This window comes from Anabrus simplex, chromosome 1, assembly GCF_040414725.1.
Source record: "Anabrus simplex isolate iqAnaSimp1 chromosome 1, ASM4041472v1, whole genome shotgun sequence".
NCBI classification, from domain to species: domain Eukaryota; kingdom Metazoa; phylum Arthropoda; class Insecta; order Orthoptera; family Tettigoniidae; genus Anabrus; species Anabrus simplex.
Genome location: NC_090265.1, coordinates 1,055,241,495 through 1,055,263,859, shown reverse-complemented (window position 1 = coordinate 1,055,263,859; position 22,365 = coordinate 1,055,241,495). Strand labels below are relative to the sequence as shown.

Here is a 22,365-nt window from a genome sequence, read left to right as displayed (position 1 = left end):
TACCAGCAGTATCAGAAAATGTACGAATCAGAGGAATGGCATGTTAAAGAAGAAAGTTTTTTCACTCCCCAGTTATTTCCCGCCAATATTCAGTCAGGCTGTTATAATTGGTACGCAGCAGTAATCCCATCTATCGTAGTTGAGTGGCAGCATAAGAGACAAAAACTTCACAACAAACAATGGTCAATGTAATGTTATTGTTGATATATCTTATGCACTTTTGATATTGTAGGCCTTCGCATTTATTAGTTTTCTTCCGACTCTGAAATACCACTCTTATCATAGTCGGTACGGTAAAACTGAATAAAGCTTAAATGAACAGAAATTGTATTCTCTATAACTTTTGTTATGTAGTACTTTTTGATAGGACCAATAACATAGGTATTTAAAAATTAAATTTTAGGCGCCTTCCCCTAAACTACAATTTCATCCAGGGTGAATAAAATAGTTTATAGCTTTGACTGTAGTTTCTTATTTCCCGAGTCTATATACTGATTTTCATTAAATTCTGTTAGCCCATTTTCTTGTGGCTCGGCGTTGAATTAATTGGATTTAGCGACAAAAATACAAATTCATGAATATCTGTGTTCATAGCCGGTACAGTAAAAATGTATAAGACATAAATGATTGGATATTTAATTCTTTATAACTTCAGTTATGTAGTATTTATCGATAGCACCACTAATAATATAAATATTTGAGAATTCAATTTTAGGCCTTCCCCTAAACTACCATTTCACTCAGTGTGATTAAAATGATTTATAGCCTAGATTGTAGTGGCTCATCCCCCGACTCTGCATACCGATTTTCATTAAATTCTCTGTAGCTGTTTTCTCGTGATGCATGTACATATAGACAGACAGACAGACAGGACAGACAGACAGAAATTTCGGAAAGTAAAAAGTGCATTTCCTTGTTACTGTTGACATGATCGATACATAAATACAATTCTTTTCAAATTCTGAACAATGTACAGACAAAACTCTTATTTTATAAATATAGATTAGAGTGCTTATTCTATTATTTTGAGTAGTGATGTGAATTGCAAACTTTAATTATAATTTCCATTTCTGTCTGTGCTTAGTAATAACCGGTTGTAATTAGGATATGTCTGAACATAGTTTGAAATTATTGAAGTGTAGTATAGTATCTTATTAGAAATTAGTGTGTTTATTTTATTACTGTGAAATATTTGTGTAGTGTAGTATGTGTAGTACTTGTGGTATCTGTAGTAACTCTCTTACTAGAATTCTGTTGTAGTAATTGGGGTAGACTTAACTGCAGTTTAGAATTGTGAAATTCTTGTGTATTACTTTTGGTTTTCTGTAATTAACAGCAATTTTCATTCTGTTAGGGTGTTATAGGAAAAAAAATTCCTACAACTAAGTAACATTGTAGTATAGAAGTAGCCTAGATTAATTACCTTATTATCGTGTGATCTTTGTGAACTATCCTAGACAATATTTATTTCCTTTCATTTTTATTTTGCACAGAATAAATTATTTTCTTTTTCTTTTCATTATTCCGTAAAGTTTGGCTAAGGAGTGCAAGTGTAGGAAATATGGGTGTGACCAGGCATTAAAGAGTATGAGAGAAGAGTTGAACAGTTTGATGGAGATAATTAGGATTCTCTCAGAGGACAGGAAGGAAAGTAGGCCTCCCTAAAAAAATCTACAGGGTACAGTAGGTGTAAAAAATGGATGGGAAGGAAAGGGGGAATTGTAGAAGACAGGTGGTCTAATGTTTTGAGGGGAAAGAGATTGCAAGCTAAGGGGTCTATTCAGGATCAGAATTCAGGACAGGTGTCTGTGAGAAATTGGTACAAGTTACTGCAGGTAGAACAACCAAAGGAAGATGAGTAACAGGGAACTGTTGCTGAGAAATGTGGAAGTAAGATGAAGGGAAAAGGTTGGAAAGGGAAATGTGGAGTAGTGGATAAGAAAAGACAGGTGGAACAGGGTCATGCAAGGGAGAAAAGGAAGGAGGAAGTAGCTTCTGCAGCTGTCAGGAAAGATAGGACTGACCAGGATAGTAGGGGATCAAATGAGGTGGGTAGGGTTGAGGCTCTGGTCATGGGGGATTCCATTGTTAGACATGTGTTATCCAGGAATTAGGTTGAGACAGATGTTGAGGAAAGTAGAAGAGAAGGAGGAGGGAAAATTGAAGGTGGTAGTGTTACACGTTGGTACTAACAACGTAAGACAAGCAGGTACAAATACCAATATAATTGGGGATGTGTGGGATCTGGTAAATGCAGCACAGGTGAAATTTAAAGAAGCGGAGATTCTGATCAGTGGAATACTCTGTAGGAGGGATACTGACTGGAAAGTGATTGGGGATTTAAATGAAACTATGGAGTGGGTATGTGGGGAAACTTGGAGTGAGATTTATAGATCCTAATGGGTGTGTAGGAGATACGCTCAGATGGCTTTCACTTAAACCGCAGTGGTCCATATAAGTTAGGAAATTTGTTTAGAAGGGTTATAGGGAGGTACATTCAGGGAAATGGGGTGGCCTAGGAAGCGGTGATAAGAGTACAGGGAACTGTAGCTCAAGTAGGAATGACATAAAAAAGTTAGTGCTCGACTGTAGAAGTATTGTAAAGAAAGGAATCAAATTAAGTAATTTAATAGATGTATACTTACCAGAAATTGTAATAGGAGTTGAATCATGGCTGAGAAATGATATAATGGATGCAGAAATTTTCTGACGGAACTGGAGTGTGTATCATGGAGATAGGATAGGATAGGAATGGTAGGAGAGAGAGTATTCATTCTAGTGAAATAAGAATTTGTAAGCTACAAAAAAGTTGTCAAACAGGAAATTCTAGGTGTAAGGCTCATCTCTAAAGATAACCGGCAACTTGATATCTTTGGAGTGTATAGACCGGGAGAGGGTAGCGCTGATGCTAATTCAGCTATGTGGGAAACGATATGGAAAGGAACGTGATAGTAGCAGGTGATCTCAATTTACCAAATGTTGGTTGGGAAGGTAATGCAAATGACAGAAAGCATGACCAACAAATGGCAAATAAGTTAATATGGGAAGGGGAGCTGTTTCAGAAAGTGATGGAACCAACAAGAGGGAAGAATATTCTGGATGTGATGCTGGAAAAAACCAGAAGAGCTCTAATAGAGAAACGTAAGTGATAGATGGTATTAGTGATCACGAAGCTATTTTTGCAGTAGTTAAAAATAAATGTGAAAAAAAAGGGGGATATTAAAATTAGGACTATTAGGCAGTACCATATGGCTGATAAAACAGGCATGAGGGAGTTTTTAAATAGTAAATATGATCGGTGGAAAACGGTAAATAAAAATATAAACAGGCTCTGGGATGGGTTTAAAACAATTGTTGAGGAATGTGAAAATAGGTATGTACCTTTAAAGGTGGTGTCTGTCTGTCAGGTCAACAGCCTAGAGGCTGGTTGGATCCTCAAGTAGCACCACCAAAAGTTATGCAGTTATAAGGAAACCCCAAAAACCAATGGCAGCACCAAAATGAGGCGTACTAGGCAAGATGAGGAGTGAGGTAGTCTGCCATTGCTTTCCTCACTGGGTCAGAAAGTACTATTGCAGCACGACTGACCTGTGAGCAGCACCTCTCATAACACTCAGATGCACTAGTTGTGCTCTGAATGTCATTACTCAGCACTACCCATACCCCAGCAGCTTCCATATTGTCACAGCCATGGATGTTGACTGGAACTTCGGTGGAAGCCACACTTTACTCTGGCCTGTGCCAAGAGATGGATGCAAAAGTACTGTATCCATCAAGAAATGACAGCAGGCAGTTAAAGGTGGTACGGAATGTTAAAGATGCACTATATTATAACAGAGAATAAAGAGACTAAGAAGAAGGTACAGGTTGGAAAGAAATAAAGTTAGAAGTGGCTGCGGAAGTAAGGAGAAATTGAAGGAACTTACTAGCAAATTGAATCTAGCAAAGAAGTCAGCTAAGGATAACATGATGGCAAACATAATTGGCAGTCATACAAATTTTAGTGATAAATGGAAGAGTATGTATAGGTACATTAAGGCAGAAACAGGTTCCAAGAAGGACATTCATTAATGAACAAAGGGAGGGTGTATGCGAGGATCTAAAAAAAGGCAGAAGTATTCAGTCAGCAGTATGTAAAAAATGTTGGTTACAAGGAGAATGTCCAGATAGAAGAAGTGACTATTAAAGAAGTATTAAAATTTACCTATGATAACAATGACACATCATCATCATCATCATCATCATCATCATTAGTCATTGTGCTCATTACTGAGCGTCGTGACCTCATAACTCCATCATTTCCGTGTTGCAACCTTGACAAGATGTCTCATCCCGAGCGGTTTTCACATTTCGTTAATATGATCTGAAGTGGTAGCCCAGTGATCTTCTTTGTCTGGTCTATCCATCTGCTTGCTGTTCTTCCTCGTGGTCTACTGCCTTCAATTTTGCCTTGTAAAATTACCTTTTCCAAGTTCTCTCCATCTCGTCTTAGAATGTGTCCAAGGAACTGGAGGTAACGCTCACTCACATGGGAAGATAGGCATTTCTTGATGCAGAGTTTGTCCAGAATGGAAACATTAGTTCTTCTTTCTGTCCAGGGTACACGTAGCATTCTCCGCCAACACCACATCTCAAAGGCATCAATGCATTTTTTGTCTTTAGCATTCACGGTCCAGGTCTCACAGCCGTACAAAAAGACGGAGACCACTAGTGATTCTACCAAGCGCATCTTCGTGGCTTTTGATATTGCCCGGTTCTGCCAGATCTTATAAGTTTAACCATTGCAGCACGACCTAAGACAATACGTATTTTTACCTCTTTATCACAGCTTCCCTCCTCTGCGAACCATGTGACCTTGCCGCGGTGGGGAGGCTTGCGTGTCCCAATGATGCAGATAGCCGAGCCGCAGGTGCAACCATATCGGATGGGTATCTGTTGAGAGACCAGACTAAGGAATGGTTCATCGAAAGGCGGGTAGCAGCCTTTCAGTAGTTGCAAGGGCGGCAGTCTAGATGATTGACTGATACGGCCTTGTAATAATACTCAACATGGCTTGGCTGTGTTGATACTGCTACACGGCTGAAAGCAACGGGAAACTACAGCCGTAACTACCTCCCGAGGACATGCAGCTCTCTCTGTATGAATGATGTACTGATGATGGCTTCCTCCCGGGTAAAATATTCCGGAGGTAAACTAGTCCTCCATTCGGATCTCCGGGTGGGGACTACACGAGAGGAGGCGATCGTCAGGAAGATGGATACTGACATTCTGCGAGTCGGAGCGTGGAATGTTAAAAGTTTGAATCGTTGTGGTAGGTTAGAGAATCTGAAAAGGGAGATGGATAGGCTAAAGTTAGATGTAGTTGGTATAAGTGAAGTACGTTGGCAGGAAGAACAAGATTTTTGGTTAGGCGACTACTGGATTATCAACACAAAATCAAACAGGGGAAATGCAGGAGTTGGTTTAATAATGAATAAGAAAATAGGGCAGCGGGTAAGCTACTACGACCAGCATAGTGAAAGAATTATTGTCAAGATAGACACCAAACCAATGCCCACCACAATAGTGCAGGTCTATATGCCTTTACAAAGTTTTTAAGGAAGTAGATGATATTGTTACTTGGGTGGTAAAATAACTAACGATGGCAGAAGTAAGGAGGACATAAAATGCAGACTAGCACATGCCAGGAAGAGCTTTCTTAAGAAAAGAAATTTGCTCACTTCAAACATTGATATTGGAATTAGAAAGATGTTTTTGAAGACTTTCGTGTGGAGCGTGGCATTGTATGGAAGTGAAACATGGACGATAACTAGCTCAGAAAGAAAGAGAATAGAAGCTTTTGAAATGTGGTGTTACAGAAGAATGCTGAAGGTGAGATGGATAGATCAATTCACGAATGAAGAGATACTGAATCGAATTGGTGAGAGGTGATCGATTTGGCTAAATTTGACGAGAAGAAGAGATAGAATGGTAGGACACATCTTAAGACACCCAGGACTTGTTCAGTTGGTTTTTGAAGGAAGTGTAGGTGGTAAGAACGGTAGGGGTAGACCAAGGTATGAATATGACAAGCAGATTAGAGCAGATGTAGGATGCAATAGTTACGTAGAAATGAAAAGGTTACCACAGGAAAGGGTTGCATGGAGAGCTGCATCAAACCAGTCTATGGACTGATGACTCAAACAACAACATCACAGCTTCCCGTGTCATTGATGACAGACCCCAAGTATACAAATTCCTTAACTATATCCAGGTCCTTTAGGCATCCTGTAAGTTGGATTTGACCTTGCCAATCAACTACCATTAGTTTGGTCTTGTTGATATTTATCTCTAGACCATACTGAACACTAGTGTTCACCCTTGTAAGCAGGTCATGGAGTTCCTCTTCACTACCAGCGATGAGGGAAGTGTCATCTGCAAAGCGCAGGTTATTAATTTTTCTGCCACCAATCGAGATTCCACCATTCCAGCCATCGAGGGCTCTTTTGATGACACACTCTGCATAGATGTTGTAGAGTTGAGGTGATAATATACAACCTTGCCTTACTCCATTTGTCACATTGAAAATGCCTGAGAGATCACCATCCACCTTTATGGTTGCTGCGTGGTTTTTATACAGACTTTTCAGTAATTATATTAAATGCAGTGGAACCCCAAATTCCTTTAGCACCTGCCACAACTTGTCCCACATAACACAATCAAAGGCCTTTTTTAGTCCAGGAAGCAAATGAGGCAGGGACATAAAACTCGCGACATTTCTCAATTATTTGTCTCATGTTCAGTATATATTCTCATGTTCCTTTACCTGCAACAAAGCCTGCTTGTTCTGTGGATATCTGAAGTTGCAGGAATGGTTTTAGGCGTTGATTTATTGTGTAGAGCAGAACTTTGCTTGCATGGGATATTAATGTGATAGTATGATAATTGGAACAATCCCTTATAGACCCCTTTTTGTGAAGAGGGATTAGTATTGATGTTGTCCAGTCCTTGGGCCATTCACGAGTTTTCCACACCATATTGCATACCGAATGTAAAACAGGCATGCCCTCCTCCTCCATCACTTTCAGCATTTCTCCCGAAATACCATCCATACCTGGGGCTTTGTTGTTCTTCAAATGATTGACAGCATTCACAATTTCAGTGAATAAAATATCAGGTTCAATGACACAGTAAGATACAAAAGTTGAAAACTAGAAAAGCAGTTGGAATTGATAAGCTTTCGGGGGATATAGGGGTTGGGATATAACACCCTATCTGAAGTACGTATTTGATTATTGTTTGCATGAAAGAGCTAAATCAAATGAATGAAGAGTTGCTATAGTAGCCCCTGTGTACAAAGGAAAGGGTGATAGACATAAAGCTGAAAATTACAGGCCTGTCTGACATGCATTGCATGTAAGCTTTGGGAAAACATTCTTTCTGATTATATTAGACGTGTTTGCCAGGTTCTCTTGCCATGGTAACGGAGTAGACCATGCAGTCAACGACTCCATGCCGAATGTCAGGTGGTGGTTAATTAACCTGGCTCCCCTGGGGGCGTCAACGGCTTCGGGCGGAGGAACTGCCCCCCAGGGAGGGTGATGGCCCTCAGTGGAGGTAATGCCACTGGAACCCGTCTTGTTGGAGGCTGCAGCTTCAACAGAACTGACTTGAGGCCGAAGAGGACTTCACGCGCCAAAAGGGCTCAAGATCAGATAGTCATATGCGGAGCTGGAACAGCGGTACAGACGTGATACTGCGATGCGGAAGACAACGGAAAACCACTGCATTATAATTATTCCTAGTACAATCAACATGGCTGAAAACACAAGAAACACGGCCCTCAGTCCCCGGCAGACCTTAGATGATCAGACGGCACTTAGAATCTCCAGGTCAGCTATCAAGATTGCGACATGGAATGCAAGAAGTATGTTTGAAATAGGAAAGATTGGTAATACCATCGATGAAATGAAGAAGATGCACGTAGACATCCTGCGAATCAGCGAGATGCGTTGGCCAGGTTCAGGACAGTGTACTATAGGCAAGCACACTGTATACTATGCTGGAAATGTTGACACCAATCACCATCAGGGGGTGGCTGTTATCGTGTCGCAAGCTGTAAACCGTGCTGTTCGAACTTTGTACCATACTCAGACAGAATAGCCCTACTGCAGCTCCAGGCCAGTCCAGTCAATGTAAACATCATACAAGTATACGCACCCACAGCTGACAAAGACGATGTTGAGGTGGAGCAATTCTACAGTCAGGTCAAAAGTGTGTTGGACATCACAAAAAAACATGAGATGAACATCATTCTCGGAGACTTCAATGCGAAGATTGGAAAAGGCAGAGTCAGGAACACGGTCGGACCATTTGGTCTGGGCTTTAGGAACGAGAGGGGCAGTCGGCTAGTGCAGTTCATTACATGTTACAAACTTCATATTTGGTCCGTATTGAAAATGTACATCAATTTAAGATTATTAAAATTTTATTAGTCAACCTATTCAATACAAATGATATTTGCAATTTTAGGACTTACATCCTATTAAACTAAGGTCTAAAGGGACATGTTTCGCCCTTTAAAAGGGCATCATCAGCCTTTTTACATTCATGCTAAAGGTAAAAATCAGGATCCTGATTGTCGATATAAGAAAAAGTATATAAAATGAGAATAAAAATTAGAATGAATATTATACAATATGCGCGATCATGAGTTCTTAAATGACAATTGACAATTAAAAATCATTTAAAATGTTTGCGAAGAAATAAGAGTTTGTATGGTTATTACATCAGCAATCTTAAAATGATCTTATAACACTGTACAAACTAGGCCTTGACCAAATGAATAATAAGAAAGTCTATGGCTAAAGTTGCCGTATCAAGGTTCGTGAAATTCGGCTGGAAGCAACCTGATTTTAAATGGAGAGCAAATTAGAATCCAATGGCCACTCAAGACAACATAAAACCTCTCTCGTTGAAAAGTAGTAATGAAGCTGTAGTATGGCGCATGTAGATTATAAAGTTGTGTCCAATCAATCCATTAATTTCATATTTTACGAAGTGGGATCGCGGGCTCAGTATTTTTGTTGAAGGAGTTGTGAGAAGTTAACTAATAAGTGCCGCTGTACGGATTTTGTCAGCTCGTATACCAGTGGTTAAATGGGAACATTCTTACGTGTTGGCTGTAATTTTGAATGTGGATTGACTATTGAAGAGATATGGTGCAGAATCTGTAATGAAAAGGAGAATAAAAAGGATAAGAAGTTTAGAGGAAAAACGGTTAAATTAGGGGAATTGATATAAATTCAATTACTTACGTTCTCGGTTTTTGCGGTATGAACTTGTTGCTTGTATGGTCTCGGAACGAGTGAGGTTTGAATGGCGTGTGTTGTATCTGTGTGGAACTGAGGGAGGGGGGTGTGATGGATGAACGGAAATAGGCGGAGCGTTGAGCTTGCGCGCTATTGGCTGTTGAAGATGGGGAGTTAAGGAAGAGGAGTGTAATGGAGAAGAGGAGGTGGACGGAGGGTTTAACCTACATGCCGTTGGCTGTGGAACATTAGCAGGGGCGGGGATGGAGGGAGTTACTTTTAAGGGGAAGTTGGAATCTTTATTGGAAGTTAATTTGAGGTTTTTAAGGATTTTATTTAAATTTGGATTTAAAGATTGTAATAAATTGGGTAAAGTCTCGTATAGGGGATTTTTTTTTATTTCGACGGGATCATTGAGATTTAGGTCTTTGTTGTAATGTTGATCCAGATATATGTAAATGTTTTCTAATTCGTTCATTAATTTTCCTTTATCTACTATTTTAATGATTGTTAGGTCCTGTTCGATAGTTGTGAAATGATGACCTGTATCTTTCATATGTGAACTCATGGCTGAAAATTTATTATGTCTATTGGCATTATAGTGTTCCTGGTATCTAGTAAGGAAGCTCCGGCCTGTTTGCCCTATGTATGATTTTTCACATTGCGTGCATTTGAGCCTGTATATGCCTGAGTTTGAGTAAATACTATTGTTCATGTTGAGTGTATTGTGGTTGAAAAATAGGCTGTGATTGGTGTTTGTCGTCTTGAAGGCAATGTTAATGTTTTGTTTTTTCAGAGGGTTTGTTGCTTGGTAAATGCCTGGATTATTGTATGTAAAGGTGGCGAATTTAGATTTCTTTAGGTTTTTCAGGGATGAGGTTTGTTGCTAGTTTATATTCAATTTTATTAATTATTCGGTTGATTATTTCTATTTTGAAGCCATTGAATTTTGCTAAGTTTTTAATATAATGAATTTCTGTTTTTAGATTCTTGGGTGATAATGGATTTTTTAAAGCTCTGTAAATTAAAGTATAGAAAGTAGCTTGTTTGTGGGAGTTGGGGTGTATAGATGAATTTTTGATTGTTATTGGAGTGTGGGTGGGTTTTCTGTAAATTTGGAAGTCAAATGTGTTTTTGTCGCGTGTTATAGTTAAGTCTAAAAAGTTAATGGATCTGTTGACCTCGTCCTCCTTAGTGAACTTGATATTTTGATCAAGGGTGTTTAAAAAATCCAAAATGTTGTTGCTATTGTTAAGATTACTGTCAATTGTTGCAAATGTGTCGTCAACGTATCTGAGCCACAGGCTGAGCCCTTTTATTTTTGAAGTTATTTTATGATGTTCCAACGAGTCCATGTATATGTCTGCCAAGATGCCTGATAAGGGATCTCCCATTGCCAGGCCGTCTTGGTAGATGGTAGATTTTGCCATTGAAAGTGAAATAGTTGTTTTTTAGTACGAAGTTTAAAATATTAATGAATTCGTCTATTTCGGGGATCAATCAATCAATCAATCAATCAATCAATCAATACTGATCTGCATTTAGGGCAGTCGCCCAGGTGGCAGATTCCCTATCTGTTGCTTTCCTAGCCTTTTCCGAAATGATTTCAAAGAAATTGGAAATTTATTGAACATCTCCCTTGGTAAGTTATTCCAATCCCTAACTCCCCTTCCTATAAATGAATATTTGCCCCAGTTTGTCCTCTTGAATTCCAACTTTATCTTCATATTGTGATCTTTCCTACTTTTATAGACGCCATTCAAACTTATTCGTCTACTAATGTCATTCCACGCCATCTCTCCGCTGGCAGCTCGGAACATACCACGTAGTCGAGCAGCTCTTCTTCTTTCTCTCAATTCTTCCCAACCCAAACATTGCAACATTTTTGTAACGCTACTCTTTTGTCGGAAATCACCCAGAACAAATCGAGCTGCTTTTCTTTGGATTTTTTCCGGTTCTTGAATCAGGTAATCCTGGTGAGGGTCCCATACACTGGAACCATACTCTAGTTGGGGTCTTACCAGAGACTTATATGCACTCTACTTTACATCCTTACTACAACCCCTAAACACCCTCATAACCATGTGCAGAGATCGGTACCCTTTATTTACAATCCCATTTATGTGATTACCCCAGTGAAGATCTTTCCTTATATTAACACCTAGATACTTACAATGATCCCCAAAAGGAACTTTCACCCCATCAACGCAGTAATTAAAACTGAGAGGACTTTTCCTCTTTGTGAAACTCACAACCTGACTTTTAGCCCCGTTTATCAACATACCATTGCCTGCTGTCCATCTCACAATATTTTCGAGGTCACGTTGCAGTTGCTCACAATCTTGTAACTTATTTATCACTCTATAGAGAATAACATCATCCGCAAAAAGCCTTACCTCTGATTCCACTTCTTTACTCATATCATTTATATATATAAGAAAACATAAAGGTCCAATAATACTGCCTTGAGGAATTCCGCTCTTAATTATTACAGGGTCAGATAAAGCTTCACCTACTCTAATTCTCTGAGATCTATTTTCTAGAAATATAGCAACCCATTCTGTCACTCTTTTGTCTAGACCAATTGCACTCATTTTTGCCAGTTGTCTCCCATGATTCACCCTATCAAATGCTTTAGACAGGTCAGTCGCAATACAGTCCATTTGACCTCCTGAATCCAAGATATCTGCTATATCTTGCTAGAATCCTACAAGTTGAGCTTCAGTGGAATAACCTTTCCTAAAACCGAACTGCCTTCTATCGAACCAGTTATTAATTTCACAAACATGTCTAATATAATCAGAAAGTATGCCTTCCCAAAGCTTACATACAATGCATGTCAAACTTATTGGCCTGTAATTTTCAGCTTTATGTCTATCATCCTTTCCTTTATGCACAGGGGCTACGATAGCAACTCTCCATTCATCTGGTATAGCTCCTCTGACCAAACAATAATCAAATAAGTACTTCAGATATGGTACTATATCCCAACCCATTGTCTTTAGTATATCCCCAGAAATCTGATCAATTCCAGCCGCTTTTCTAGTTTTCACCTTTTGTATCTTATTGTAAATGTCATTGTTATCATATGTAAATTTTAATACTTCTTTAGCCTTAGTCTCCTCCTCTATCTGGACATTATCCTTGTAACCAACAATCTTTGCATACTGCTGACTGAATACTTCTGCCTTTTGAAGATCCTCACATACACACTCCCCTTGTTCATTAATTATTCCTGGAATGTCCTTCTTGGAACCTGTTTCTGCCTTAAAATACCTATACATACCCTTCCATTTTTCACTAAAATTTGTATGACTGCCAATTATGCTTGCCATCATGTTATCCTTAGCTGCCTTCTTTGCTAGATTCAATTTTCTAGTAAGTTCCTTCAATTTCTCCTTACTTCCACAGCCATTTCTAACTCTATTTCTTTCCAGTCTGCTCCTCCTTCTTAGTCTCTTTATTTCTCTATTATAATAAGGTGGGTCTTTACCATTCCTTACCACCCTTAATGGTACAGACCTGTTTTCGCATTCCTCAACAATTTCTTTAAACCCATCCCAGAGTCTGTTTACATTTTTATTTACCGTTTTCCACCGATCATAGTTACTTTTTAGAAACTGCCTCATGCCTGCTTTATCAGCCATATGGTACTGCCTAACAGTCCTACTTTTAAGACCTTCCTTTCTATCACATTTATTTTTAACTACCACAAAAACAGCTTCAAGATCACTAATGCCATCTATTACTTCAGTTTCCCTATAGAGCTCATCTGGTTTTATCAGCACCACATCCAAAATATTTTTCCCTCTGGTTGGTTCCATCACTTTCTGAATCAGCTGTCCTTCCCATATTAACTTATTTGCCATTTGTTGGTCATGCTTCCTGTCGTTCGCATTTCCTTCCCAATTGATATCTGGCAAATTCAGATCTCCCGCTACAATCACATTTCTTTCCATGTCGTTTCCCACATAGCTGACTATCCTATCAAATAATTCCGAATCCGCATCAGTGCTACCCTTTCCCGATCTGTACACTCCAAATATATCAAGTTGCCTATTATCTTTAGAAATGAGCCTTACACCTAGAATTTCATGTGTCTCATCTTTAACTTTTTCGTAGCTTACAAATTCTTCTTTCACCAGAATGAAAACTCCCCCTCCCACCTTTCCTATCCTGTCTCTACGATACACACTCCAGTGCCGTGAGAAAATTTCTGCATCCATTATATCATTTCTCAGCCATGATTCAACTCCTATTACAATATCTGGTAAATATATATCTATTAAATTACTTAATTCTATTCCTTTCTTTACAATATTTCTACAGTTCAACACTAACAATTTTATGTCATCCCTACTTGATTTCCAGTTCCCTGTTCCCTGAGATTGCTGTGTTTGGATAGGTTGTCCTTGATAATGTTTACAGTTCGTTTTGTTGGCACGTTAGAATACATGTTCGTGATATCGTAGGAGCACATGATGTGGTTAGGGAGTAGGTTGAATTTCTTTAAAAGATCGCAAAAATCAACCGAGTTCTTCAGAGGGGATTTGTTGTTGAAAGTGTAGTGTCTTTTAAGGAAATGGTGGATGTATTTTGAGGTCTTGTAAGTTGGGCTTTTTCTGCAATTAATTATGGGACGTATAGGTGTATCTTTTTTGTGTAGTTTGGGTAATGCTCTGGCTGTGGGAATATTAGGATTCATGGTGAATAATTTGTGTTGTTCTTGTTCATTAAGTAAAAAAGTTGAATTCTTTATCAATGTTTTTAAATTTCGCTGGATTCTGGTGGTAGGATCTTTATTAACTATTGAAAAAGTCCCATCTGTAAAAAAGTTTTCTGTTTTTGTAATGTATTCATTCTTATCTAATAATACGGTAGTCCCTCCTTTGTGCGCTTTAGTTACTATGATGTTGTTGTCGTTGATCTTCGTTTTTAAACTTTTTATTACGTTTGTATGATTGAAGTCGGAAGTTTTAATTAATTCTTTGGTGACTGTTGGTAGTTTCTTTTTTATTTCGTATCTGGTGTCGTTTTGCAAATCTGGAGGGAGATTGGTAATGTTAGACTCGATCTCTGCTACAGTGTTGATTATGTCATTTTCTTTTTGTATGCTTGGCCAATTATGTTTTAGACCTTTGCTTAGTAGGTCGATTTCCTGTTCTGAAAAGTTTGTCTTTGTCGTGTTAACTATGACTGGTGTGTTGTTGAAGAGTAAATTATTTTTTATTATTTCTACATTCCTATTGGATGATTTTAATTGGGTCTCCTTTAAGTGTGCAAGCTTTTTGTCCAAAGTTTTTTGTTTTCTGCTTAGGATATCGTTTAATTTATAATCTACATGTAGCTGGAATGAGCTCCATTCTATTGGGGATACGTATTGAGATATTGCCAAATGTGTTCTGTATAACTGTAAATTTAAAAGCATTTTCTTTTTGTGGGATGTTTTGATTTCGTGCTTGAGCCAAATTTCATTAGTTCTATTTTGCGTTTTGGTTAAACTGGATGTGGTTATGTCTTTTCTCTGAATATGTCTCAAGAATCTTGGAACCAACTTTAGTTTTAGACATTCTTTTAAATAAGCTATGTCTTTACCTATATTACAGATTTTTACCTTTAGGTTGAGATACTTGTTCAAGTTATAATTAGCCTGGTTGGTTTTAACATTACATGTTACAAACTTCATATTTGGTCCGTATTGAAAATGTACATCAATTTAAGATTATTAAAATTTTATTAGTCAACCTATTTAATACAAATGATATTTGCAAAGTTAGGACTTACATCCTATTAAACTAAGGTCTAAAGGGACATGTTTCGCCCTTTAAAAGGGCATCATCAGCCTTCTAGACGACAAACACCAATCACAGCCTATTTTTCAACCACAATACACTCAACATGAACAATAGTATTTACTCAAACTCAGGCATATACAGGCTCAAATGCACGCAATGTGAAAAATCATACATAGGGCAAACAGGCCGGAGCTTCCTTACTAGATACCAGGAACACTATAATGCCAATAGACATAATAAATTTTCAGCCATGAGTTCACATATGAAAGATACAGGTCATCATTTCACAACTATCGAACAGGACCTAACAATCATTAAAATAGTAGATAAAGGAAAATTAATGAACGAATTAGAAAACATTTACATATATCTGGATCAACATTACAACAAAGACCTAAATCTCAATGATCCCGTCGAAATAAAAAAAAATCCCCTATACGAGACTTTACCCAATTTATTACAATCTTTAAATCCAAATTTAAATAAAATCCTTAAAAACCTCAAATTAACTTCCAATAAAGATTCCAACTTCCCCTTAAAAGTAACTCCCTCCATCCCCGCCCCTGCTAATGTTCCACAGCCAACGGCATGTAGGTTAAACCCTCCGTCCACCTCCTCTTCTCCATTACACTCCTCTTCCTTAACTCCCCATCTTCAACAGCCAATAGCGCGCAAGCTCAACGCTCCGCCTATTTCCGTTCATCCATCACACCCCCCTCCCTCAGTTCCACACAGATACAACACACGCCATTCAAACCTCACTCGTTCCGAGACCATACAAGCAACAAGTTCATACCGCAAAAACCGAGAACGTAAGTAATTGAATTTATATCAATTCCCCTAATTTAACCGTTTTTCCTCTAAACTTCTTATCCTTTTTATTCTCCTTTTCATTACAGATTCTGCACCATATCTCTTCAATAGTCAATCCACATTCAAAATTACAGCCAACACATAAGAATGTTCCCATTTAACCACTGGTATACGAGCTGACAAAATCCGTACAGCGGCACTTATTAGTTAACTTCTCACAACTCCTTCAACAAAAATACTGAGACCGCAATCCCACTTCGTAAAATATGAAATTAATGGATTGATTGGACACAACTTTATAATCTACATGCGCCATACTACAGCTTCATTACGACTTTTCAACGAGAGAGGTTTTATGTTGTCTTGAGTGGCCATTGGATTCTAATTTGCTCTCCATTTAAAATCAGGTTGCTTCCAGCCGAATTTCATGAACCTTGATATGGCAACTTTAGCCATAGACTTTCGTATTATTCATTTTTTCAAGGCCTAGTTTGTACAGTTTTATAAGATCATTTTAAGATTGCTGATGTAATAACCATACAAACTCTTATTTCTTCGCAAACATTTTAAATGATTTTTAATTGTCAATTGTCATTTAAGAACCCATGATCGCACATATTGTATAATATTCATTCTAATTTTTATTCTCATTTTATATACTTTTTCTTATATCGATAATCAGGATCCTGATTTTTACCTTTAGCATGAATGTAAAAAGGCTGATGATGCCCTTTTAAAGGGCGAAACATGTCCCTTTAGACCTTAGTTTAATAGGATGTAAGTCCTGACTTTGCAAATATCATTTGTATTGAATAGGTTGACTAATAAAATTTTAATAATCGTAAATTGTAGTGCAGTTCAGCCAGGAAGAACATCTTGTCGTGCTTAATACTTGGTTCAAACTACCAGCCAGGCGACTCTACACCTGGAAGTCACCTCAAGATACCGCAGGACACATCGTCCGAAACCAGATTGATTTCATTCTGGTGAACCAGCGCTTCCGCAACAGTTTCAAATCGGTTAAAACCTACTCTGGAGCAGACATCGGATCAGAACCCTGTGGTGGCATGCATCCAACTGCGCTTTAAGACAGTTCGTAAGACCACGAGACCTGCGAGGGTAGACATGAGCAAGATCAAGAACGAAGAGATTCGTAAGAGGATTCAGCATAACCTATCTAAAGGTTTTGATAAAATGAATGTTGATACAGGTATAGAAGTCTTGTGGACAGAAATGAAACAGATTCTAACAGGCATGGGGAAACAACATTTAACACATGATAAAAAGATCAAGAAACAACTGTGAATGACCGATGAGATACTGGAACTCATGGATGAGCGGCGGAAATGGAAAAAACCAAGAGATAAATAAATACAACCAAGTGCACAAAGAAATTAAGAGGAAGATTTTGGCTGCAAAAGAACAGTGGATGACAGAAAGATGTCAAGAGGTAGAAATCCTGCAGCAAAAAAATGACAATCTACACAAAAATGTAAAGGAGTGCCTTGGGTTATATCGTAATAGAGGGCATTATGTTCTGGTGGATAAGAACAACCGCGTTGTGACTGACATCACTGACAAACTCAGGGTCTGGAAGTCATACCATAGAAGAACTGTTCAACGATGATAGACCTAACGAACATGGCATGAATGAGACAAACACAGGTCCTGCCATTTTGAAGGACGAAGTGAGACGTATCATCTGCCAAATGAAGAATGGAAAGGCCCCTGGACCTGATGATGTGCATGCAGAACTCCTCACACTCCTGGACGACAGTGGTATCAGTATTCTGACAGAGCTGTTTAACGTAATCTACTCAACTGGAACAATCCCAGAAGACTGGCTTAGGTCCACTTTTATCACTCTCCCCAAAAAGGCAAATGCCAGACTATGCGAAGAGCACAGAACCATCAGTCTGATGAGCCATATCCTAAAGATATTCTTAAAGATCATTCATTGCAGAATCCATGCAAAGTGTGAAGAAGTGATAACTGCAACAAAGTTCGGATTCAGGAATGATCTTGGGACTAGAGATGCACTTTTCTGTATTCAAGTACTTTTCCAGCGTTGCTTGGAAATGAACAAGGATGTCTATGCATGTTTCATAGACTACGAAAAGGCATTTGATATAGTACAGCATGGGAAGTTGATGGAAATTCTGCAGAACATGGGACTTGACGACTGAGATATTCGGATTATTGCCAACTTGTACTGGGGTCAGAAAGCAGCAGTCAAGATTGAGGAAAACCTGTCAGAAGAAATAGACATCCGCCGTGGCGTTCGACAAGGCTGCGTATTATCGCCTCTACTCTTCAACATTTACTCAGAGGTTATCCTTGCCAAAGCTCTGGAAGAACCATCTACCATAGGCATCATTATCAACGGGGAACGTCTAAACAACCTCCGTTATGCTGATGACACGGTATTTCTAGCAGACATTGTAGAAGACCATCTATTATTAGACAAAGTGAATACTGCTTGCAACAACAGAGGACTGAAGATTAACATTAAGAAAACCCAGTTCATGGTCATCAGTAAACAGCAAGACGTCCACGTGCAGCTCACTCTCGACAATGAACCCATCGCTAGGGTTCATCAATACAAGTATCTAGGATATTACCTCAACCAGAAATGGGACTGCGGCCAAGAAATATGGGTCCGTATTGAACAGGCGAGAAGCATCTTCATGCAGATGAAGAAACTGCTCAACAATCGCAACCTACTACTGAACCTAAGGCTCCGTCTAGTCCGTGCCTACGTCTTTCCCACATTACTTTATGGAATAGAAGGCTGGACACTTACTCAAGCCCTCTGTAAAGGACTGGAAGCATTCAAAATGTGGGTGTACAGACAGATGCTTCGCATTTCGTGGACAGACAGAATCCGGAATTCCGAGGTGTTGGATCGACTTGGAAAGAAGACTGAAGTCATGCTGACCATTAAAAGGCGGAAGCTGGAATACTTCGGCCATAAAATGCGGAATGATAAGTGCAGAATCCTGCAGCTTGTTATACAAGGAAGAATAGAAGGACGTAGGAGTCCTGGTAGACGACGAACTCTATGGATGAAGAACCTCATAGACTGGTATGGGTTGGACACGATGTCTCTGTTCCATCCTGATTTATGAATTTCATTTTTGTTCCGTATTGATAGCCACCAAATGTCATAAAAGAAAGAAAAGTTCCACCTGATCAATACTTATTTATTATCACATGTGTGATAGAATATCACATGTATAATAGGACCGGTTTCGACCTCTTACAAGGTCATCCTCAGCTGCATTAGAATCTTATGTTTGCATTTTTGTATTATGCCTCATTCTTGAAAGCTTTATGACATACTCTGTATTCAACTTGTAGGATTCCAGCAAGATATAGCAGATACCGGTATGCTGGATTCAGGAGGTCAAATGGATTGTATCGGGATTGACCTATCTAAGCCATTTGATAAGGCAATTCATGGGAGACTACTGGCAAAAATGAGTGCAATTGGACTAGATAAAAGAGTGTCTGAATAGGTGGCTCAGAGAATTAGAGGAGGCAAAGCTTTATCTGTCCCTGTAATAATTAAGAGGGGAATTCCTCAAGGTAGTATTATTGGACCTTCATGATGTAAAGAAGTGGAATCAGAGATAAGGCTTTCTGCAGGTGATGTTATTCTGTACAGAGTAATAAATGTTACAAGATTGTGAGCAACTGCAAAATGACCTTGATAATGTTGTGATGAGATGAACAGTAGACAATGGTATGATGATAAATGGGGTTAAAAGTCAGGTTGTGAGTTTCGCAAATAGGTAGAGTCCTCTAAGTTTTAATTACAGCATAGATGGGGTGAAAGTTCCTTTTGCGGATCATTGTAAGTACCTAGGTGTTAATATAAGGAAAGATCTTCATTGGGCTAATTACATAATTATGATTGTAAATAAAGGGTACAGATCTCTGCACATGGTTATGAGGGTATTTAGGGGTTGTAGTAAGGATGTACAGGAGAGGGCATATAAGTCTCTGGTAAGACCCCAACTAGAGTATAGTTCCAGTGTATGGGACCCTCACCAGGATTACTTAATTCAAGAACTGGAAAAAATCCAAAGAAAACCAGCTCGATTTGTTCTGGGTGATTTCCGATAAAAGAGTAGCGTTACAAAAATGTTGCAAAGTTTGCACAGGGAAGACTTGGGGGAAAGCAGACAAACTGCTCGACTAAGTGGTATTAGGGATTGGAGTAACTTACCAAGGGAGATATTCAATAAATTTCCAATTGCTTTGCAGTCATTTAAGAAAAGGCTAGGAAAACAACAGATAGGGAATCTGCCACCTGGGCAACTGCCTTAAATGCAGATCAGTAGTGATGGATTGATTGATTGATTGATTGATTGATTGATTGATTGATTGATTGATTGATTGATTCATTGATTCATTCATTCATTCATTCATTCATTCATTCATTCCCACTTAGTTCTGGAGTAATTTCTTCACTTCGTTGCCAGTTTTTTTTTTGGTCAATATTTTGGTAAAGCATCTGGTACAGTTAATCTATTTTATTTTAACTTACAACAACTTAGATATAAGATACGTCTACTTCATCTACTTTCTTTTCTTAGCCATTCAACAGTGCATGTCGTTATCTCTTTGGAGCAGAAAGCAAGAACATGAAGTATTTTTTCAGGCTTGTTGCAATGTCACAATGGTGTTAGTAGTTACTGCCTTCATGTTCTCTGTTCTGAAACCTATAAGAGATTTAGCAGATGAATGTAATCTATGTCTAAATGGATAATATGTGTTTATAATTTTCAGATTTTGGATTTGCTCAGTACCTCTCTACAGATGAGCAGAACAGCTCGTTACGAGGTTCTCCACTTTATATGGCACCTGAAATATTATTGAAACGAAAATACGATGCCAGGGTGGAGCTGTGGTCTGTAGGAGTTATTATGTATGAATGTCTCTTTGGAAAGGCTCCATATTCTTCCAGTCATTTCCAGGAATTAGCAGAAAAAATAAAAGCTCGCACACCTATTGAGGTAATTATATTGAATCCATTTGTTTCTCTCTCTTTGGAATTTTGTGTGTCCAAACTAATAAAAGACAGCACAGTATGGCTGTTCTACCATCTGAACCCTGCCACTGCCACCCAGACATAGTTACTCTACTCCCTACAACACAAGCCATATGCCGTTACTACCAACTCTGTTGTCCACTTCACCTGGTATTGTAATCATTGAAACACATTCATATGCCCTCTCGTACTCACTCTTCATTGAGCTTCTCTCTGGACAGGGTAGTGTACCAAAGCCCTCCACCTTGTTCGATCTTTCCATCACTCCTCTTCTAGCACTATGTTGCTATTGACTTCTCTAGTTTGAGTACAGTCCATTACAGAGCTCCTCCATCTCATTCTAGACCATCCTATAGCCCTCTTCGCATTCACTGTATCTGTGAATTTATCCATTTGAGTTTTGCTTTGTCAGTCTTTTCTTGAAGTTAACAAACTTTCACTCTTTTCCTTATTTCCTCATATCGTATTCTATCTCGTCATGTCTTTCCCTGCATGCTCTTCAAAAACCTCATTTCGACTGTTTGGACTTCCTTTGGTTTTGCTTAGTCTGGGTCCAGGCTGCTGAAGCATAGGTCAATATAGGTCACAAATAGAGAGATAGGAACAAGAGAAGGAACTCATAGCAGGATGAACAAAATGGCAGGTCAGTGTGGAAAGATGGCGCAACAGGAAAAGTACACAAGGGTAAACATGAAAACACAAATGGACAAGGACAGTCTCCACATTTTCATACACTGCCGTCTTCAGATATATAGGCTCTCTCCTCATCAATCCCAGTTCTTCTACATCCATTACTTCTCAGTTCCTGACTAGCATGTTTCTGTTTTCTGTCTTCATCAGGAGGGTGGGCTTCAATACTCATTGAGGGACCATCTTGACAGATGTTCAGTTTTGAGTTGGGAGCTGTAGATAAGTATGGGAAAAGGGAAGAAATATGACAAAAATAAATACAGGTGGGGTAAAAGATTAGGAACACAGGACAAACACAAAAGGAGAAAAGGATCTCATTGGGATAATATAAGTATTGGGAAGGTACAAAGAAATTTCAAGTCCTATAGAAAGATAGGAATAAGAAAAGGAACACATAATAGGAGGAACAAAATGACAGGTCTAAAATACGATGAATATAAAACCTTCTTGCACTTCATAGGCACATCCTTGTTCCATACATTGGTGAAACTTGCAGATTGCTGTATTAAATTAATTTCTCCATCCAAATTTCCATCCTCTGACAACAAGCTGCCAAAATATTTCAAGTATTTCACTACTTCAAGAGGTTCATTTCCTATTCTTATCATTCTCTTGGCTGTTCTGTTACCTCTCACCATGATAAAAGTCCTGCTTTTCACAGCACTAACCTTCATTCCAAAATTTATCTTCTCTTTTCATAAATCAACTTATGTCTGTATTT

At 38.6% G+C, this 22,365-nt stretch overlaps 1 protein-coding gene across 2 annotated transcripts in view; it reads left to right on the top strand.

Moving 5' to 3' along the window:
• Positions 1–22,365, top strand: part of Aduk (Another Drosophila Unc-51-like kinase) — a 243,655-nt gene that overhangs the window by 119,116 nt on the left and 102,174 nt on the right. For both annotated transcript variants that reach the window (XR_011017586.1, XM_068225373.1), the window contains exon 4: positions 20,693–20,919. Coding sequence is in view for 1 of the 2 variants with exons in the window: in XM_068225373.1 (XP_068081474.1) it covers positions 20,693–20,919 (227 nt within the window). In the remaining variant the exon portion in view is untranslated. The remainder of the gene's footprint in view (positions 1–20,692; positions 20,920–22,365) is intronic.